The sequence below is a fragment of the Limanda limanda genome, chromosome 4 (assembly GCF_963576545.1).
Source record: "Limanda limanda chromosome 4, fLimLim1.1, whole genome shotgun sequence".
Lineage (NCBI taxonomy): Eukaryota > Metazoa > Chordata > Actinopteri > Pleuronectiformes > Pleuronectidae > Limanda > Limanda limanda.
The window spans coordinates 18,059,984-18,079,695 of NC_083639.1; the positions used below are offsets into that span (position 1 = coordinate 18,059,984).

At 42.4% G+C, this 19,712-nt stretch overlaps 2 protein-coding genes across 2 annotated transcripts; both read left to right on the forward strand.

The window, feature by feature from the left end:
- Window positions 1-47: 47 nt before the first annotated feature.
- comtb (catechol-O-methyltransferase b) lies at window positions 48-6,552 on the forward strand (the record flags this gene model as incomplete). Its single annotated transcript, XM_061070316.1, has 6 exons — window positions 48-244; window positions 1,360-1,531; window positions 5,153-5,270; window positions 5,354-5,547; window positions 5,640-5,771; window positions 5,851-6,552. Coding segments are annotated over 6 exons (993 nt in total), but the record flags the coding sequence as incomplete, so codon positions are not given.
- A 1,149-nt stretch (window positions 6,553-7,701) lies between these two features.
- On the forward strand, window positions 7,702-19,213 carry grm6b (glutamate receptor, metabotropic 6b). Its single transcript, XM_061070069.1, is given in 12 exon segments — window positions 7,702-7,716; window positions 8,727-8,757; window positions 8,760-9,322; window positions 12,742-12,958; window positions 13,683-13,818; window positions 14,001-14,155; window positions 14,513-14,653; window positions 14,752-14,952; window positions 15,694-15,833; window positions 16,513-17,136; window positions 17,210-17,521; window positions 18,974-19,213. Coding segments are annotated over 12 exon segments (2,775 nt in total).
- The last annotated feature ends 499 nt before the right edge of the window (window positions 19,214-19,712 follow it).

Genomic DNA, 19,712 nt, shown 5'->3' on the forward strand with positions numbered 1-19,712 from the left:
GTGTGTGTGGGGGGGGGGGGGTTCTGTGGGTGTCTGTGTGTGTGCGCGCATTGACCATCGAGATTTGTCTGTTGTGCATTCCTTGCATGCTCACATTCAGCCGAGGTCTGGGGGCTGAGAGGAAGAGGAGGGAGGAGTTAGTCTCTGTGAAGGGGAGCATATGTCCAGCAGTTGGAGAAACAGATTTTCTTCTCTCAGCTCGAGGGGGTGAGAAGAAAGGAGGGAGTGGCAGCGGCTCTCACATGTAAGTCTTATTTTACTGTCAGATTTTCATTAGAGACACTCTATGAATACAGGAGGCTTTTTTTTATACGTTCATTTTATGGCTGATAAGTGTTTGCATGTTGCTCAAGAGGGAGCAGGGCTCAGACTGGGTTTAATTCCTGCTTTGGACTGAAGAAAAGCTTATAGAACCGTATTATAATCAGCTTTTCTCCTCATATATGCCAGTTTCACAACAGATAATACATTGTAGCTTCAATTATAAGCACCTCTTTGATATTCTAACTGTTTTATTCTTGTTCTCCATCCTGTTCCTTCATTTCTTAACTTTTTATGCTGTGATTTACATATGATTTGAAATCAGTCAGGTAGTATGCACAACATGTGACTTGGTATTGTGCAATTTTGTCTCTGCACGATGATAACAAATATACATGTGTGTGTTTATCAAGCTGCATTTCAGTGTCTGAATCTTGTTGTTTAGTAGGAGAAAGACAAAGTAAAGGTTAACGTCTGTGCGCTCGTTCTGCCTGTTGTGACACAGCTCTTAACCCGCGGCCAGTTGCCATGCAACTCAAACTCCAGATCAAAAGGAATTACCTCAACCACCAATGGTCTTTCACAGTTGTATTATTAGTGCAAGGTAGAGCTGTTTCCAGCCTTGCTTTTCACTGCTTTCACACACACACACACAGCCATCTCTCTTCTCTCCTCTTTCATTTTCTCTCTGTTCTTCCCATTTCATCTGACATTTCAAAACAGACCAAATGCTTCTGAGAGAAGGGAAATCAACACACAGATCACCTTTGGATGTGTGTGTTTACCAGCCCTTATAACAGCTGATATTAAATGATATCCTACAGAGATATCATCTGACTGGATGTGTGTGTGTGCAGCTTGGAGCAGCAGCAGATAATGAAAACAGAAGCAGCTACAGTATTGTACACTGCACAGTAAACACCCATCTCATTAGGCTGACACAAAGGGAGCATGAGGGGAGATAAGAGGGAGCTTTCATTTATCTCATGCAGATGTCTTCCTATTGCACTTTGTGTGTGCTTAATTCATCACGGCCTCTCATCACATTGAATGCAGCATTGTGTCACCAGGCTGATATTATGTTTATGTACTCTGCAGGATGTGGCTGATTCTTATTTACAGTTGCACCGGCGGAGCAGCGCTTCTGTATGCTCTGTACAGATGGGTGATCCCTGCTGCTGTTCAGTATCATGCAGGGTTGGCGCTGCTTTGGCATGATGTCATCGTGGAGCGCATGCTGGACACACTGACCCAGTCCACTCGTCCTCAGGTGGGTCTTCACTACATACAACTGACCTAAGATAAGAGCAGACCGAACACACTGCAGCATACTGACAGATTTACACCTGTTATGAAAAGGGCGCCAGCTCCTACACAAACAAATTGAATCAAATTAATCAGTCTCTGACAAGAAAGCCAAACATTATGATTCATTGAGCTCAGTTCTCTTGTTCAAAAGGAACACATTCAGCAATCAGGTCCAAATAAAAGAAACAAATCAATCAACTCCTACTAGGTGGTAATTGTAATGACTGATTAATAATCAGAGATGCAGAGTGGAGTAAATGATTAAACTAAACTAGCAGTGATGAAATAAAAAATATACCGTAAGATGAGTAATTGTGATAGATAAAATACAATGGCGTGTTAATAATGTGGTAATTCTTTTTCATTCGTTTATTTATTTACAGGTCTCAATAATCAACACATAAAAAAGGTTACGCAAACAATTTTCATCTGTTGTCCCTAAATCCAGTTTTTAAAAGGCATCCTGAAATAAAATAAAATTACCTACTGTTTATAATTACAAATATGTATGGATATTTCATGTGCATTATATTAACACCATCAAAATAACCCTAACCCTAACCCAGATAAAAAATAACATAAATAAACACTACACCTGATAAAATCAAGCTATGATGCATGATTGAAAATCATTATATAAATCAAACAATACAAAGCAACACTCAGACACACACAAAGCCACAAATACCCATAAGTAAATAACATAAGATAAAGTGGAATATTTATACATACTCATAAGTTTGGTTTGATTTCGGCCTTGTCTTATTTGTATAGTATTTAAAGGTTAGAAAATGAATACTGTTTCAAAAGTCATCAGGCAAACTATTCCAATAGCTGGTGGCTCAGACTGAGAAAAGCCTCTTTGCCCAAACTTGCTCCATCTGTGCTGTACAAGACAGACCCCTGCAATATAGACTGACCAGTCCAGGAGATGCAAGGCCATGTAAAAATTTGAAGGTGAGGCAGCCATCAGCAAAATATACTAAACTAATGAAATTAAATATTTAAAGTTTTTTGTATTATTGTGATAACATATGTTAACATAGGATTATATGACAAGCCCGTCATCTAGCGCAGAATGAGAGTAAATGGATGTAACCCACTTGAATCAGTGTCAGTGTGCTGTGGAGACGTCCCTGACTGGAATGCAAAGCTGTAGTTGGTTGGTGACCTTTATGTCAACGACCAGTGGAATTTACCAGAAGCTTTGTCGGACGCCTGGCGACATGGATTCTGCAAGCAGTCACAGCTTTTTCAGGGTTTTAGTTTTTACTAATTTCCCCATATACAGAACATTAAAATATGATATATGTCAAAGAGAATTACCTAAAAACCCTCCAGGGGCTTGAAATGTGACACTCTTCAGGTAAAAAATTACAGGAAAGACGTTACAGCATTTAACAAACGCATACACAAACACATCTCCAGGCCAAGAACATACACTCACTATTTAATTAAAAGTTCTCATAAGACAGGGTAAACATGATGAGAAAATAATCAGCAATAAGGACAACACACTATATTCACATAATATACGATATGGACGGCCATAATTCAGTCCATATGGAAAGCATTGTTTGGTTAGGAGAAGTGATTTCAGGGCTCCTTAGGGCTCTAATCCAGCAGACGCTTGCTTTATAAGCACAGTATGTTTCTTGTTGAGTTTTTCTGAAGCAGGTGTGCAGCTGACCTCTTTCTGACCGGTTGGTGTCGGAACAGGCCCCCGATCAGCCCAACATGTATCAAAACGATGCAGCTTTGGTTAAACATAAATGTTTCTGATGCCATATATGAGGAGCAGCGTGCTATGAGGATAAGGAAAAAAAACAACTGATAGCATGTGCAGTAAATTAACAGACCATAAAAGCGAGGGCAGATCACAGTCCTACCATCATGTGACACATTTACTCATGCACACAACATGCACAAACATTGGTACCAATATGGGAACTTGCAATTGTTGGTTGTTTCTTGGGAAGAATTCTTTCTTTTCTTTTGACTACATCATTTTGGTTCGTGCTTCTTCAGTCTTTGTTTAGCCCGGTCCCATCCGGACCGGACAGCGTGTTCGTAGATTCGAGGTTCAAATGGGAAAGGTAATGATTTAGACAAGTTCAATGTTCAAAAGTTTCACAGTAATATACGTTTATTGTATAAGAACAATACTTACAGAGAGTCTCTGGGGTTCTGCCGGACACGTCACCAGGTTCACTGGTTGATGAATGTATATATTGGCTCCAGCCCACTTAGATCCATAGTTGGTAAAGATTATGGATGGATGCAGATAGTATATGATACTGTCAATCTTAAATATATTTCATCTGTCACGATCCTCCAATCAGTTATTAAACATCTGTAGGGTTGTTATCAATGTCACTTGGTTCACTTGTGCTTGCAACTCAGCAGCAGACAGAAGCAGTTGACCTCCAGCTACAAAGATAAGGGACACTCCTTCTAGGACAATACGTGTATTTGTATAAGTGATTTACAGCGAGGACAGAAACCATCCGTCTACAAAACTAGTTCAACAAAACTGTTCTTTCATCCCATTCCAGGAGAATTCACATCCACACTAAACCCTTAAAACAATGTTACAGCAATCAGGAGCATTACTGAACCAACCAATAGATTGATATGACCCAACAGATGTTGGGACTCCTCAACAACCAGTGAGAACAAACCAAGAACATTGTTGAATGAGTCCCTAAGTATCTAAACCAATTAAACTTAATGCAAGTAGAGAGGTGGCTGCACACTGGAATCACAGCTCTCATATAAGATGGTATTCATTGGTGACATTTGGGACTGAACAAGTCTTCTTTAGACATTTTTCAATCTTTGCAAAAAGAAAAGTATTAGCCTGAGGAAGGCCAGTTTAACTTTATTTGGTCAGCAGAGTTTTGGATGAAGAAAGGAGATGGGGCCCCAGGCGGCGCACCAAGAGGTGGAGCAGCAAACTGAAGCTCCTGGTTCACCACCAACCAGGACACGGTTCAAATCAAATTCCACCACACAGCGACAAACCCACCGAGTAACCAACTCTAATTATTGGTGACTAAATTCTGAGAAAGATGCGACCACAGTTAAATGTATTCCTGGGGCCAAGAGGTCAATGCAGTATAAAAAAAAATATATATTTAAAACCATTAAGTAAGGATAAACATACATATTGTAAAATTGTTAGTCATAACAAGACTCGACTATGTCAGTCTGAGGTCACAAAACACACCAAACCCAACCCCAAATTAACTTTTCTCTTTTCTGTCACTGAAGTGCTTCCTTGTTTTCGGAACTCTTGGGTTCTTCTACTATAACTTCAGGTCTCAAACTTATTAGTGCCTTGAAATAATTAATGTTTGATTTGGGGCTATACAAACTTAATTTAACTGAAAATTGCTCCTTCATGTAGTTCTGTTTTAAAAATCCAGATGATAATAGTTTAAAGAGCAAGAGCACAGGTACCAACTGATGGGACCTATCGCTTAAAAGTTGGGTCAAACGTGGCAGCCCAAAGCTTTTGAAGCATTAATGAATGAATTCATTAACGATAAGTTTATCAGTGACTGTTTTTCCTTCTCGTCAGCGGCTTCTGGGTGCAGTTCAGAAGAACGCCACTAGAGGGGACCCTCGCAGCGTGGTCAGAGCAATAGATCACTTCTGCAGACACAAGGAGTGGGCCATGAATGTGGGGGATGAAAAAGGTGCTGTTTTTTTCTACTTGCTCTCATGTGTGAAGTCAGAACCTCACATGACCGAGCCGTATGTCCATGTTTTGGTGCCGCAGGCTGCATTCTCGACTCGGTGGTGACTGAGGTGAACCCACCCACTGTGTTGGAGCTGGGGACCTACTGTGGCTACTCCACGGTGCGGATTGCCAGCCTGCTGCCCCCTCACGCCAAACTCATCACTCTTGAGTTTAACCCAGACTATGCTGTAGTCGCTCGTCAAGTCATTGCCTGGGCAGGAGTAGAGGAGAAGGTTGAGTCTGATGTTTCTACGTAAATAGAAATATCAATGATTTACTGTGTGCGCAGGTCAGAATCAGAAGATGGTGCATTTCTATCTTCTAGGTGCAGTTAGTCGAAGGCGCCTCCAGCGACTGGATCCCCAAACTGAAGGAGCAGTTTGGGATTGAAACATTTGACCTGGTTTTCCTAGATCACTGGAAGGATCGCTACCTTCCTGACACGAAGCTGATCGAGGTCAGTTTCTTTGGGCTCATGTTGTCCTAATTGACCTCTGATTGTTCTGCCATGATGCTCACTTTGCTTTTGCTCTCAGGAGTGCGGCCTCCTCCGGAAAGGCAGCGTCCTGCTGGCGGACAACGTCATCTGTCCCGGAACTCCTGACTACCTGGAGTACGTCCGGAGCAGCCCGCGATACAAAAGCCAATACTTCAAATCTCACCTGGAGTACACCAAAGTGGAGGACGGCTTGGAGAAGTCTGTCTTCTTAGGGTAGTTCTTGGCAATCAGTCTCATGTTTAACACGGGCACTGATAAATGTCATACCTCTGATGTCTGGGGTTCACTGAGCTGACTTAAAACTCACAATGTGTAATTACCTGCTCCTTTTGCAGTCAAAACAATAATATAAGATGGACTTTGGTGACATTTCGGAGTAGCGTAGGGTCATGGTAGTTGTTTTATTTTCCACCACTGCAGACAGGGACTCCCTCAGTGTTAATCTTTCAGGAGAGTTGTAGGAGGAGCTGGATTGTCTGCAGAGGTCTACTCTCCAAAACAGTAAGGGTATGAGGCCATTCCACACGTGACTGTTACTGGGATTAAAATGACAGATTTCTCAAGGTTTGAAAAATGCTGGAGACATTTTGAAAAGGTGTAAGAACACAACCGAGCACATATGTAACATAGGTCCAGTCGTTTTTACACATTTACCTTTAAAAGCAGAAATTACATCTTGTTTTTCAATATGTGATGATGTCAACTTAAAATTAAAGGCAACTCAGAAGGAAATCAAAAATATTTGTGTTGTGTGCTTTATTTTTCATAATATAACCTAATAGAAGGTGATGCTCACTCTGAGATGTGAATATGTGCTGGTCCAGTAGGTGGCGCTAGCGATGCTGCGCTGTACCTCCTAATTGACAGATGATGAGCTGCAACTGTGTGTGTGTGTGTGTGTGTGTGTGTGTGTGTGTGTCAACAAAAATCTATAATAAATCTAATTCAGCTGCATTCTGTGGTGCACATACCTATTTTCTGCTACACTAGTGAGCCAGTGTTGACAGGTGTGTTGAAGAGAGTGTGTGTGACATGTTGGTGTGTGTTTACGTGCATGTGTGTGACATTTTAGTGTGTGTTTGTGTGTGTGTTTGTGTTTGTGTATGTGAGAGAGAGAGAGAGAATATGAATCAAATCGCTGCTCATCTAATCTCTCAAAGTGACAGAGTTCCATCATACCAGAGGGGGAGGGAGGGGTTCTGCATTTGGTTCAGCCGTATGGAAAAAAAAAATATATAATATGAGCCAGTCCACCTAGTGCTTTCTTCACAGACGCCTGCATGATAATCCCAATCTGTGGCCATTAGTGCACTGAGAGAGCAAGGGAGGAGAAGGTTCAACAGAGAGAGAGACAGAGAGAGAGAGAGAGAGAGAGAGAGAGAGAGAGAGAGAGAGAGAGAGAGAGAGAGAGAGAGAGAGAGAGAGAGAGAGAGAGAGAGAGAGAGAGAGAGAGAGAGAGAGCGAGAGAGAGAGAGAGAGAGAGGGGGGGGGGAGAGTGCCTAGACAGAGATGCACACAGAGAGAGAGGGAGAGAGAGCGAGAGTGAGAGGGAGATGGAGAGAGCTTTTAAGGGATTTGGCAGTGATTTGTAGAATCTCACTGCTATAATGTTGCGCTTTTTCTGCACTTTCCCCCGACTCTGCCACGATACTATTCTCTAAAGCCTCAAAAGTCAGTCATTCACAACTCCTTCTCCTGGGGGGTTTTTCACTATTGTTTTTGGTGTTGTGGTGATTTTTGAGAGTGCACAGGGGCTGTCTGAGATGATAGAGGATTTACTTTTTGGTGAGGAGAGAGGAGCCTTGCCTCTACATATATAATCACATTTTTGGAACCATGGAGGCCTGTGTGGAGGAGCTCATGTGATGGATCAAATCCAGACTGGTCGATGAAGAATGGGCAGGTAAGAAGTCTCTTTCTGTGAAGTAATTCCTCTACGTACATATTGCCGGCAGTGTTTTTTCCAGAGGGAAGATTTTCCCTGCAACAGCTGTGGAATATGCAGCTTAGATTTCCTCATATTCAGATGATGCTCTCATGGATTTGGAGAATATTTTCTACTTATTATAATGAATTAACTTCATGAGCCCATTGTGAAAATAGAAAGATGTGACCTCATATGAACGCAGTTTAAATATGGATTGCAACATAAAACATATTACATATTCGGATGAATTGCTAAGATTTTAATAAAATGATCATTCAGATATTTCCGCATGTCTGAATCCTGCCTGGAAACATTAGAAATATCCTCACCCTGTATGTTCTGCTAAGCTCAGTTGATTACTGTGGATTTTGTCAGTGATCCTCATGCAGATATAATTAACCTGCTGCAGCTTTTGGAGCATGAAATGCCGCGAAGGTTCAGTTGATGTTTTCTCTTCTGCAACATTTATAGTGTTTTCCATCATTGGCTCTCAGCTCTCTGTGATAAAAGCCTCCATTATTAATTTGGTGGCATCCTGCACGCTGACCAAGATCAGCTCCTCAAACACACACACATATATGTGTCTTATTTTTTATGTTTTCTTATTTTTTCCTAGCTCAGATTAAGTTAATTAATGCAGATGTCAGATTACAGGTGCATGGTTATTGACTAGATAATATGTGAGGTCCCAAAGCATCTCTAAACTCTGTAACCTTATAAAGGACCCCATTGGCTCCCCAGAGCCATTGGCAGGTTTACTATTACAATATCATATTATGTATTGACGCATTGTGTAAACATGGGAAAATTGGGAAAAAAACATTAATGGGATGAAACTTTACAACTCATAAGGGTAAACTTGAGGAGATATTGATAAAAGTTGAAGTAGAATTTATTGCATTTTGTCAGTAACACACAGACTAAGATAAAGATTATGAAGGGAAGATGATTTGACCCTGAAGCCCCTCTGTGACTGTCCCCTGCAGGTGTCAAACGTAGAGGGAGTGGCCTGGTGCTGTCAGTACCTCTGCTGGTCATCATCATGACATCAGAGGACCGCTCTTCCCATCAGTGCTCCTGGCTCGGTTCACTATGTGGACACCGGACGTGGGCTGGGCTGCTGTGGGTGCTGCTGCTGCTGGGTACCATCCCCAGCTCGTGGGCTCAGCAGGGCCCAACACCCCAGTCCATCAAAATCGAGGGCGACATCACCCTGGGCGGCCTGTTCCCGATACATTCCCGAGGGCCTGCCGGGGTGCCCTGCGGGGAGGTTAAGAGAGAGAAGGGGATCCACCGACTGGAGGCCATGCTGTACGCCTTGGACCAGATCAACAGCGACCCAGACTTGCTGCCCAACATCACTCTGGGGGCCCGGATCCTGGACACCTGCTCCAGAGACACCTACGCCCTGGAGCAGTCTCTCACCTTCGTCCAGGCCCTCATCCAGAAGGACACCTCGGACGTTCGCTGCTCCAACGGAGAGCCCCCCATCATCCCCAAACCAGAGAGGGTGGTCGGGGTGATCGGGGCATCTGGCAGCGCGGTGTCCATCATGGTGGCCAATGTGCTCAGACTGTTCTCGGTGAGCCTTCTTTCACTTAGTATGACAGGGCAACATGTCTGATACACTTCCCCCTTTCATGAACCCAGTATCCCTCACTGATCCCTTATTTTGAATCTATTCAGAGAGGAGGTGCACAAGTTCAGCTTTGGTTCACAACATGTCAGGATCCCCCAGTGGCCTAACTATTTCTGAGTGATCTGATAATTAAAAGGATTGTAAAAGAAAAAACATATACATAATATTTTTTTTCTTTAGCTCTGCTTACTTTGCTTTTGAAGAATTTTAAAACCCTTCAAATTGAATAATTTAAAAAAGGGAAAAAAATATCGCATTTGTTGAAACTGCTACCAGCTCATATCCACACTAATGCCATTGGATCTGATTAGTGGCCACAAAAGATTAAGAATCACTGAGTAAGAGCAGGGCATCAAGTGAGATTGTGTAAAAGTGGGTGCAACTATCAAAAATGTGTGTGTATAATATTGTGTATGATCAGTGTGAAACATGCTTTGGTGATGTCAGTGACCAGGTGTGCTCAGATAGATGGCCGCAGTTGATTTATTGCCGCAACAAGCAGAGTTTCACTTTTCTCTGACTGAACTTATCTGTGATTGTTAGATTCGTTAAAAGGTAGAGGTGCATATGTATAGGCATTATTGATTTGACCGTAAGTCCACTCTTAAATGATGAATTATTTTATTATTCATTAAGTGTTTCTGCAACATGAACATGGTTAAGTTTCATTGCCGTTCAGCTATGAATGAATCAAACCTAATTAAGAGAACTACTCAAATTTAATAACATCATCTCATTCTGGTTGGACTGATAACACTGCACATCCCATCATGTTGCCGCTGCATAGACACGAGCGTCATTTAAAAAGATTGATTAATTTGGATGAGTTTCTGCACCGATGGCAGCTACAATTCACAGGATTGTGAGTCCATTGTCGTGGGTGCATGGCCTTTGCAGGCTAATCCATGTTTCGTATTCCGTACACAGTTCTTTCTTTAATAGATGATTGACCTCTGATAATTGATTACACAGCTCACAGCGATGACAGGACAATGAGTCTGTGTAAATCCCATATTATGTCATGTTCCCTCGTATCACTGACATAGTCGGACAGAAATCTGCCTGAAAACACACAATCAAATTGCCCAAACGTGTTTGAGATAAAAACGTATATCGACTTGCCAGGATGAGACCTGTTGCAGAGTTCTTCATATAAGGATGCTGAGTTGGGATTCAAGGAGGAGAGGCTTGCATACAGGGCAGATGTTAACTACAGAATTATAGATCCCAACCTCCACTAAGCCCCTCTCAGCAGCTCAGGACCCTGGGCTGAAAATAGAGCATCAGGGAAGCGGGATGACATTGGTTCTAGGATAACAGCAACTTGTGGCCGGTGTGGAGTAGATTTAGCTAAATGGTGTGTTTCCTCCTACTGTCCATATGTGCTACTCTCCGGACTGCGGATGCCTCTTCACTGACAGTCGCTGAACGTTGAACATCTGCTCTGAGGCAGAGCGGGAGATGCTTCAGCATCTATCACTGACACTGTTATTACTCTGGTGTCGCAATAAGTGAGAAGAACCTCTGCGCTATTATTATTCAATATTTACCCTTAAATGTATCTTAATTAATTTAGTTTGTTTCTTTATTTTTAAACTTATTAAAATATGAGGACTCAACTTCCTTTTACATAGCTTTTATAAAAATTACAAATCACTGTTAAATTGCAATTTGTCTTTTGAGAGATTATCAATCAATTAAAATGTCAAGATTTTAGAATTTGACATCACTGTTAATAAGAATGTTCACCATTCACACCAAATAAGCAAATTGAAGATGCCCTTTTATTTTATTTCCTTAATAGAGATACAGCATTATTTATGAATACATTTATTCAAACAAGGCAAATAGATTTACTGAGAATTAAACATATTTGTTAGTTGCAATTTCTTATTTTCGCTTTAAAGTTCAGTAATTCACTGTTTCAATGCGTTACAATATTTACAATTCCAGTTATAATAACACAGATTGTACAGTTAAATCAAATTTTCTCAAACAGTTTGTTGTAAAATAATGATAATATATTACTTACTAAGATTAAGCTTTCCTGAACCTGAAATACATTTGACTCTTGAGGATCAAAAAAATACATGCATGTAAAATCCATGCTGGTCACAATCTCTTTATCTTGCTTCCATGCAGAAGATTTTTTTAGTGTTCAGTACATTATGTGTGTTATGTCAGTGTTGAGCTATGTTGTAATTTCCCTGGCTCGGCTCCACAAACACCCTGAACAGCTTCACTCACTTATTGAGTGTGAGTAGATATCAGCAGGACCGGACTGCAACGGGATACTTCCTGTGTTACTGATACGGCTCATCGATTTTAGTGAGTGAATCGGTGCAGATGCTTCTGAGGGATTAATTTGGAGAGGATTATGTGTCGTCTTGTTGAGAACAAATTTGTATGCAAATATTTGAGTCACTTCTCTGAGGCAGACTCTTGCGGACGCTGTTGTCTTGTGTCTCTTGGTGCATGTGTCCGTCACTTATACAGCTGTGGTAGAGCTCTGAGTCGGAGAAAGTTCACCTCTGGCTGAAGTTGTGCTCTGCAACATGGAGAATGTCTTGTGAATTTGATCTTGATGGGGTTCAAACAGAGCAGCAAATTTAAGCTGCACGTGGCAATCAGAATTAAATATATTGTATGGCTTACAGCTGAGAAATACTAACCTTTTTCTCGTCGCTTGATCTCTGTCTCTCCCTCTGTGCTTAACGTAATTTGGCTAAAACCCCTTTAATCCTTCCAGATAATCTGTGAAATGGTTCTCTCGCTCCTCTCTCCTTCTCCCTTCACTACCCCTTGTGTCTACCTTTTTCTCCTCATCCCCTCCAGAGGGCCCAACGTTAAGCCATGCCTGTGGAACCGGCATTAACAGGGTCAGAGTTGAAACTGTCGACATAAACTGTGTCATTAAAGAAGTAGCACACCACTAAATTAATCTTCTCATCCATTTTTTCCCTCCAAACAAATGCTTTTACAGCTGCGGCTCCTACCATCTGTATGTCACCGTGGCGCTCGTTATATTCTCAGCAAAACTCAGCACTGTGAAGTTGACTCAGTTCTGAGAATTACTGAGAACACAGGCTGTTCGAGAGATGATCTCTCTATGATAGTCCAATTTGGGGATTTTAATGCACTCTGACTTGTCAGCATTAATGGGGAAGATCTCCATTTAGACACTGTTAAGGTTTTGTCTGTGAATAAGTGGTGCATCATCCTCTGACACGGTCCACTGCCCCCTCTTGTCATTCCTTTTACCTTTGAATTCACTATTGGCCTAATAATCAGCGCTGCTCATGTTTTCCAATTGACCCGACTCTTTCACCACCGATCACCACTGACCCATGCCTGTGTCTCAGATCCCCCAGATCAGCTACGCATCCACGGCTCCGGAGCTGAGCGACAAAAGCCGATACGAGTTCTTCTCCCGCGTGGTGCCACCTGATTCCTACCAGGCCCAGGCCATGGTGGACATCGTCAAAGCCATGGGCTGGAACTACGTCTCCACGTTGGCCTCTGAGGGCAACTACGGAGAGAGTGGCGTAGATGCCTTCCTCCAGATCTCCAGAGAAGCAGGTTGTGTGTCTAGTTGCTCAGACGATAAAGGATTATGTGTATCATGTGTATCAATAACTGTCAATGTAGAACAGTTCACTACTGAGCCTGCATGTTGTCTTTAGTCGCTATATTAATACGGTCGAACCGTATCATGGGCCCAGGCAGTGATATCTCAGAAACTACTGGTAGGATTGGTGTAAAGTTCTGTACAGACATTCATGGTCCCCAGAGGATAAATCTTGGTCATCTCCTTATCTTTGCTTCCATGTGATTAACATTTGTGGATCTGATGAATTAAATGCAATTCAATTTGATGCAATTTCACTCTTAGAATTACTTATAGTAATTCAATTTAACACTTTCATTCAGTTTCATTTCATTTCATTTAACGCAATTTTCCCGAAAATCATCCTCAAAAACCTTAATAAGTCAATTGTAATGAGCCTTTAGCTTCAAGCAACACTGTGCCATATAGACCTCACAAAGCCACTTGACTGGCATTAGACTCAATATGATTATCAATAATTAATCCATAATTGTTATTACTTACAATTAGACTTCATCTGCATCTCCATCCTTTAGGAAAACATGAATACCTAAAATAAGTTTTGCAATATCACCATAACACTAATCATTCTATTGGTAATCAGTGGCTTTTTCCGGTTGCAGTTTGATTATTAGAATGTGAACATAATTGTTTTGTTGCAGAAATGCCAATATATTTCTGATGTGTGTGTTACAGGTGGGGTGTGCATTGCACAGTCCATAAAGATTCCCAGAGAACCCAGATTTGGGGAGTTTGACAAAATCATTAAGAGACTGATGGAAACCTCCAACGCTCGTGGGGTGATAATCTTTGCCAATGAGGACGACATCAAGTGAGTCGAGCTCTGCTGCAAGCTGTCTAAGACAAAGGAAATCAAATCAACCAAACAGATCAAATGTACACTTTTATATGTGGCTGCCAGGTCTACTTTTTTGATAATTAGTTACACTTGGCTCTTAGCAGAGGAGTAAAATGGAAAAAGTGTGTAAAGAAGTGTTTTCTGTCTTCTTCCAGGCGGGTATTGCAGGCTGCCAAAATAGCCAACCTGACGGGACACTTTCTGTTTGTCGGCTCTGACAGTTGGGGGGCCAAAAGCTCCCCGATTCAAGACCAGGAGGAGGTGGCAGAGGGCGCTGTCACCATCCTCCCAAAGAGAGCCTCTATTGATGGTAAGGCAACTTAATAAAATAATAATACTAAAACCTGATTATGGATGTAACTCAAACCAGCGAAATGCTAAAGGAATATCTGTGACATATGACGTTGATGGATCAGTCTAATACCAGTGCAACGAATATAGGAAATGACTGATTGATATGATATGTGAAGGATAGTGCCACTTTCACTCTGGCTCTAAAGATTGAACTGTCACCATATTTCATTTAGCCAAAATTTGATTTATTCTCTCATTTAAACACAGCCCGATTATTAATACACTACCTTGTCAGTCAGTAAGCTGTTATTTCGCAGAATGTGCAGCATTTTCAATGAAACACAAATGGACTCTGGTTTGTGAAACACTTCAGGCTTCGACCAGTACTTCAGTACGAGATCTCTGGAAAACAACAGGAGAAACATCTGGTTTGCAGAATTCTGGGAGGATGACTTCAAGTGCAAACTAACTCGCCCCGGTATAAAATATGAACCTGGTAGAAGAAAATGTACAGGTATGATACAAACACACATGGAAGTCTTTGAATATGAAATTTTCATTATTTTAAGTGTGAACAAGTTTGCCTTGTGTGACACTTTGACCGTCTTCCAGGGGAGGAAAGAATCAGTGAAGACTCTCAGTACGAACAGGAGGGAAAGGTGCAGTTTGTGATTGATGCTGTGTATGCCATGGCCCACGCTTTACACAGCATGCACATAGACCTCTGCCCCGGCTTCATGGGTGTCTGCGAGAAGATGGATCCTGTGGAAGGACAAATGCTCCTTCAATACATTCACGCTGTCAGCTTCAACGGTGAGCTTTCCTTTCATTCATTTTGTGATTTTTGATTTTAAAGAAGTGTAATTTTTTGTTAAACAGGGTGAGAACTCCTGATTTATAGGGGATCTGTGTTGGCAAAACCTTTGCTTTTCCACTGCTGCTCTGTCGCTCGCTGCAGACAGTTTCAAAAGAAGCAAATTTTAAAAAGAAACAGTGGAACAGAGGTCAGCTCAAAGACGGAGGCCTTGAGATGTTTCTGCTAATGTACCTTGCTACAGAACACAGCGCATTTCTTCAAAGCACATCCCCTCCCTAGGGCTGCCTCCTCGCTCTTTGCTTTACACAAGAATCCTGCTTTTCATCCTCCTCTTTCATAAAAAAAAAGAAAAAGTCACAATTTTGCAAAGAAAAAGGGTTCTATGCGAGCATCCTATTTACTGCTCTCCTCTTGCTGAATGACCTTGGCTTGTAAGGAAGATTTTCTGATTGAGCGCCTGCAGGGACCTGAGAGGAACATTCAATCACGTTAGGGCAACAGAGCAGAGTGCACTGAAAGACTCTATGCATGGAGGAGAGTCTTCACTAAAGAGCATCCTGCACTCAGTTTCCACATGATTGCACAGGTTTGAGGAGAGCAAACCCAAGAAGTGTTCCGCGCTGTGTTGAGTGTCTCCCACTGTTTATCCAGCTTAGAGAACTTGGATCTCTTCTGACTCCATGTATTGCTGTATTGGTTGGGCAAAGGTCATTAAAACTCTGTCTTTATCAAAACAGGCAGCGCAGGAACTGGAGTCATGTTCAATGAGAACGGAGACGCTCCCGGTCGGTACGACATCTTCCAGTACCAGCTGTCTAATGTCACCAACCCCGGCTACAAGGATATTGGTCAATGGACAAACCACCTCCGACTCAATGTAATCATCTTCGTTAGTCCATTTGAGTTCAAATTGAACTTCATATTGAAGCGATTTAAAAAAGTATACATGTATTTACTTTCTTGAGACAGTAGAATGAGATTGATGCCACTCTGCATGTCCTCGGGGTAACTATGTAGCTAGAGCTAGCAGTTGGTGTGTTGAGCTTGGCATAAATACTTAAAACAGGTCTGTCCAGAAGTAACGAAATGTTCCTACCAACACTTCTAACGCTCATGAAATAACAGGTTGTGAGTTGACAAAATAATGATTGTGTTGAGGGTTATGTACCAGACTTTATCTTGGCTGGACAATGGATCTTCCTGGAATTAAGAGTCTGGGTAACCTTTTCCATCCAGTGTTTATGCAAAGCTAAGATGGCTCTAGCTACATAGTTAGCATGTGTACACACTTGGAGTACTGAGCCTCTCAGATCTTAGTAAGAAGGCAAAAGGTGCATTTCCCAAAATGTAAAACACATAGTATGGCACATAAGCACCTGGAATACAACAGAATTTGTTTTTTTATAACATGTTAAGTTAACAGGTTCTAATTGACAGATTTAATTTGAATTGTTTCCCAAATGTCAAACTGTGCCTGTAAAGTCACTGATTTAGCAGCAATTTTTTGCCTTTTTGTTCACTTCAAACTAATTAATTCATGTTTGCATCCACTCCAGGCTGATGAGATGCAGTGGTCAGGTGGTGACCGCAAGATCCCAGAGTCAGTGTGCAGTTTCCCCTGCGAGTCTGGTGAGAGGAAGAAAATGGTGAAGGGCGTTCCCTGCTGCTGGCACTGTGAGTTCTGCGATGGCTATCAGTACCTTCTGGATGAGTTCTCCTGTGACATGTGCCCGTTTGACATGAGGCCCTTCTTGAACCGCACTGGGTGCCGGGAAACACCCATTATCAAGCTGGAGTGGAGCTCTCCCTGGGCCATCATCCCCGTCTTCCTGGCCATCATGGGCATCCTGGCCACCACCGGATGCATTGTGACCTTCATACGCTTTAACGACACGCCTATTGTGCGGGCCTCGGGCAGAGAGCTCAGCTACGTGTTGCTGACAGGCATCTTCCTCATCTACCTCATCACCTTCCTCATGATAGCTGAGCCCAGTACGGCCGTGTGCGCCTTCCGCAGGCTGCTGCTGGGGCTTGGCATGTGCATCAGCTATTCTGCCATGCTCACCAAGACCAACCGGATTTACCGCATCTTCGAACAGGGCAAGAAGTCGGTCACTCCTCCGAAATTCATCAGCCCCGGCTCTCAGCTGATTATCACCTTTATACTCATCTCAGTACAGGTAAGTGGGCTTATCTCACAGTAAAGAGAGTACCTACCTCTTATGTAGCTATCTAACACTCGTTTCTCTGCAGTTACTTGGCGTGTTCATCTGGTTCGGTGTGATGCCCCCCCACACCATCATCGACTACGAAGAGCAGAAGCCTCCAAACCCAGAGTTTGCCCGAGGAGTCCTGAAGTGTGACATGTCCGACCTGTCCCTCATCCTATGTCTGAGCTACAGTATCGTACTGATGATCACCTGCACGGTGTATGCCATTAAGAGCAGAGGAGTTCCTGAGACATTCAATGAGGCTAAGCCCATTGGCTTCACCATGTACACGACCTGCATCGTCTGGCTGGCTTTCGTACCCATCTTCTTTGGGACGGCACAGTCCACTGAGAAGGTGGGAAATTCAACATTTTCACAGGCATCACTGTTTCTGTTGCTGTAATTTACCCAGATTATAAAGTATAATCTCAGCTCTAATGGCTTGTTCTTCCAGTTTTAAACCTAGTCCTAGCTCTTGGCCTTGACCCAAAAGTTCTTAGGATTATGGGAAGTTTGAACATCTAAGCTTGAAAGGAAGCATCTGCTGATAAATAAGAGAAATTGATAGTAAAGCTCAATCAACTGAATCCCTCTGAAATTGGAGATTGTTGGCCGTCGTATCATATTTGGCTCCTGCTGTACTCACAGGACATCCCGCCTCCACTGTACTTAAGAGTTTAAAGTAGCTATTGGGCTATTTTCTGCCATCACTAACTACGAGTCTGTTGGGGGAATAATAGAAAAATAGAGTTACGCTTTGACTAATAGAGAACTGTATTATGAATCAGTCAGGCAGAAACAATTAAGGCCTGAGGTGCTTTCAAAGTCTTTTCACCGCCTCCAAATGGATATGAAGTGAATTAAGAAAAAGAAGGAGAAGAGAAGAAAGGAGGTCAGAAGAGCTCAGGGACGACAGGGACCTTTCGTAGACCAATTCAGCCATCCCATTCAATTAATCATTACTTACAAAAAGAGCTAAATATAAACTCTAACTTTTGTCTGGCTCGTGAAAACACCAGCTCTTTTGCTCCCATCATGTGTGGGCCCACATAGAGGAGGTGATTTACCTGCTCCGTGTCTGCATTTTCATACTGAGGAACCATTCACTGATTCTGAGCAGGTCTCTCGTGTTGCCTCGGGCAAAGCTCATAAATTCAATCCATCTACGCCATTAATCACCACGGCTCCTTTTAGATATCGAGAGGTCAATGAGAATGAGCGACAGAAAGCAAGACGATTAAAACAATTTTAATGTGCGGACATCAGCCTGTGAGATACCGGGATGTGCTGCTTCGGCTGAGGATACTGAACAATTGATGACTTATTTATGGAACAAATATATCTTATTTATGGCATGTATGGCTTGATTTATTTATGACCTGTACAGTTTGCTTGAATAATGAGTTCATAATTTATTGGAGGCAGATCTCAGGAGAACTCACTTCTCATTATTACTGTTGGATTTTCTCGCAATAGGAGGAAGAGCAGTGAGGAGTAGACGTGGTCAAAGCCCATAAATAGAGCCTCCTTTCCTCACTACATATACCAGGTCATAAATCATTCATCAGAGGAAAAACACGGCCTCCTGTGCTTTGAGATAAAAATCAAGAAGACAGTTTTGTGACAAGCTATGAGATTACATAAAGTGTGTTTTATTCAAGCTGCATAATGACGACAATCAATTATTAACTGCACACCAATGAATAGTTGAAGTCATTACCTGGAAATAATTGATAGTATGTCCGGTTGTAATAACCAAGGGTGGGTGCTCGGGACATTCCTCTGACCTGCCGTGTTTCTGCCGCAGATGTTCATCCAGACCACCACACTGACGGTGTCCATGAGCCTGAGCGCCACCGTGTCCCTGGGCATGCTCTACATCCCCAAGGTGTACGTCATCATCTTCCACCCGGAGCAGAACGTCCAGAAGAGGAAAAAGAGCTTCAAAGCCGTGGTGCAGGCGGCCACCGTGTCCACGCACCTGTCCCAGAAGTCCAACGACAAACCCAACGGAGAGACCAAGATCGTGCCGGACAGGTCCCAGTGAGACAAAGACAACACAAGTCCGTGTTTCATCATCTCCCGCAACAGGCACACAATGTAATGGTTGATGATAGGTGAAGGACAAAAAAAATCTGCGTCTACTCATGTTGGCTGGATTCATCCGTTCTTCTCCCCTCAGCTCTGGATAGAAACACCAGCTAAATAAGTTCTTGTTGTCTTTTCACACTTAGATTCCTCAGAACTACTGAAACTGGAATGAAGCATAAAAGGAAACAAACACTCACTCTGAGAATGGACCACTTTTTAGTCAACATTACAGGAGCGCTTAGTTGTAACTCTCCTTGGAAAATGCTGTCTAGGAGAAATGAAGTTGAGCTTAAACAGCGACCTTTGACCTACAGGAAGATGTACATGTGTGTGGAGAAGTGTTGTTTGTCATCTCTAAAAGCACTGCATGGATTGTGTGTTTAATGTGAATGTTTTGGAAAGATTGTTTTTTTGGGGGAGGGGGGATCTTCTGATCGCACTGGAAGTGAGTAGCT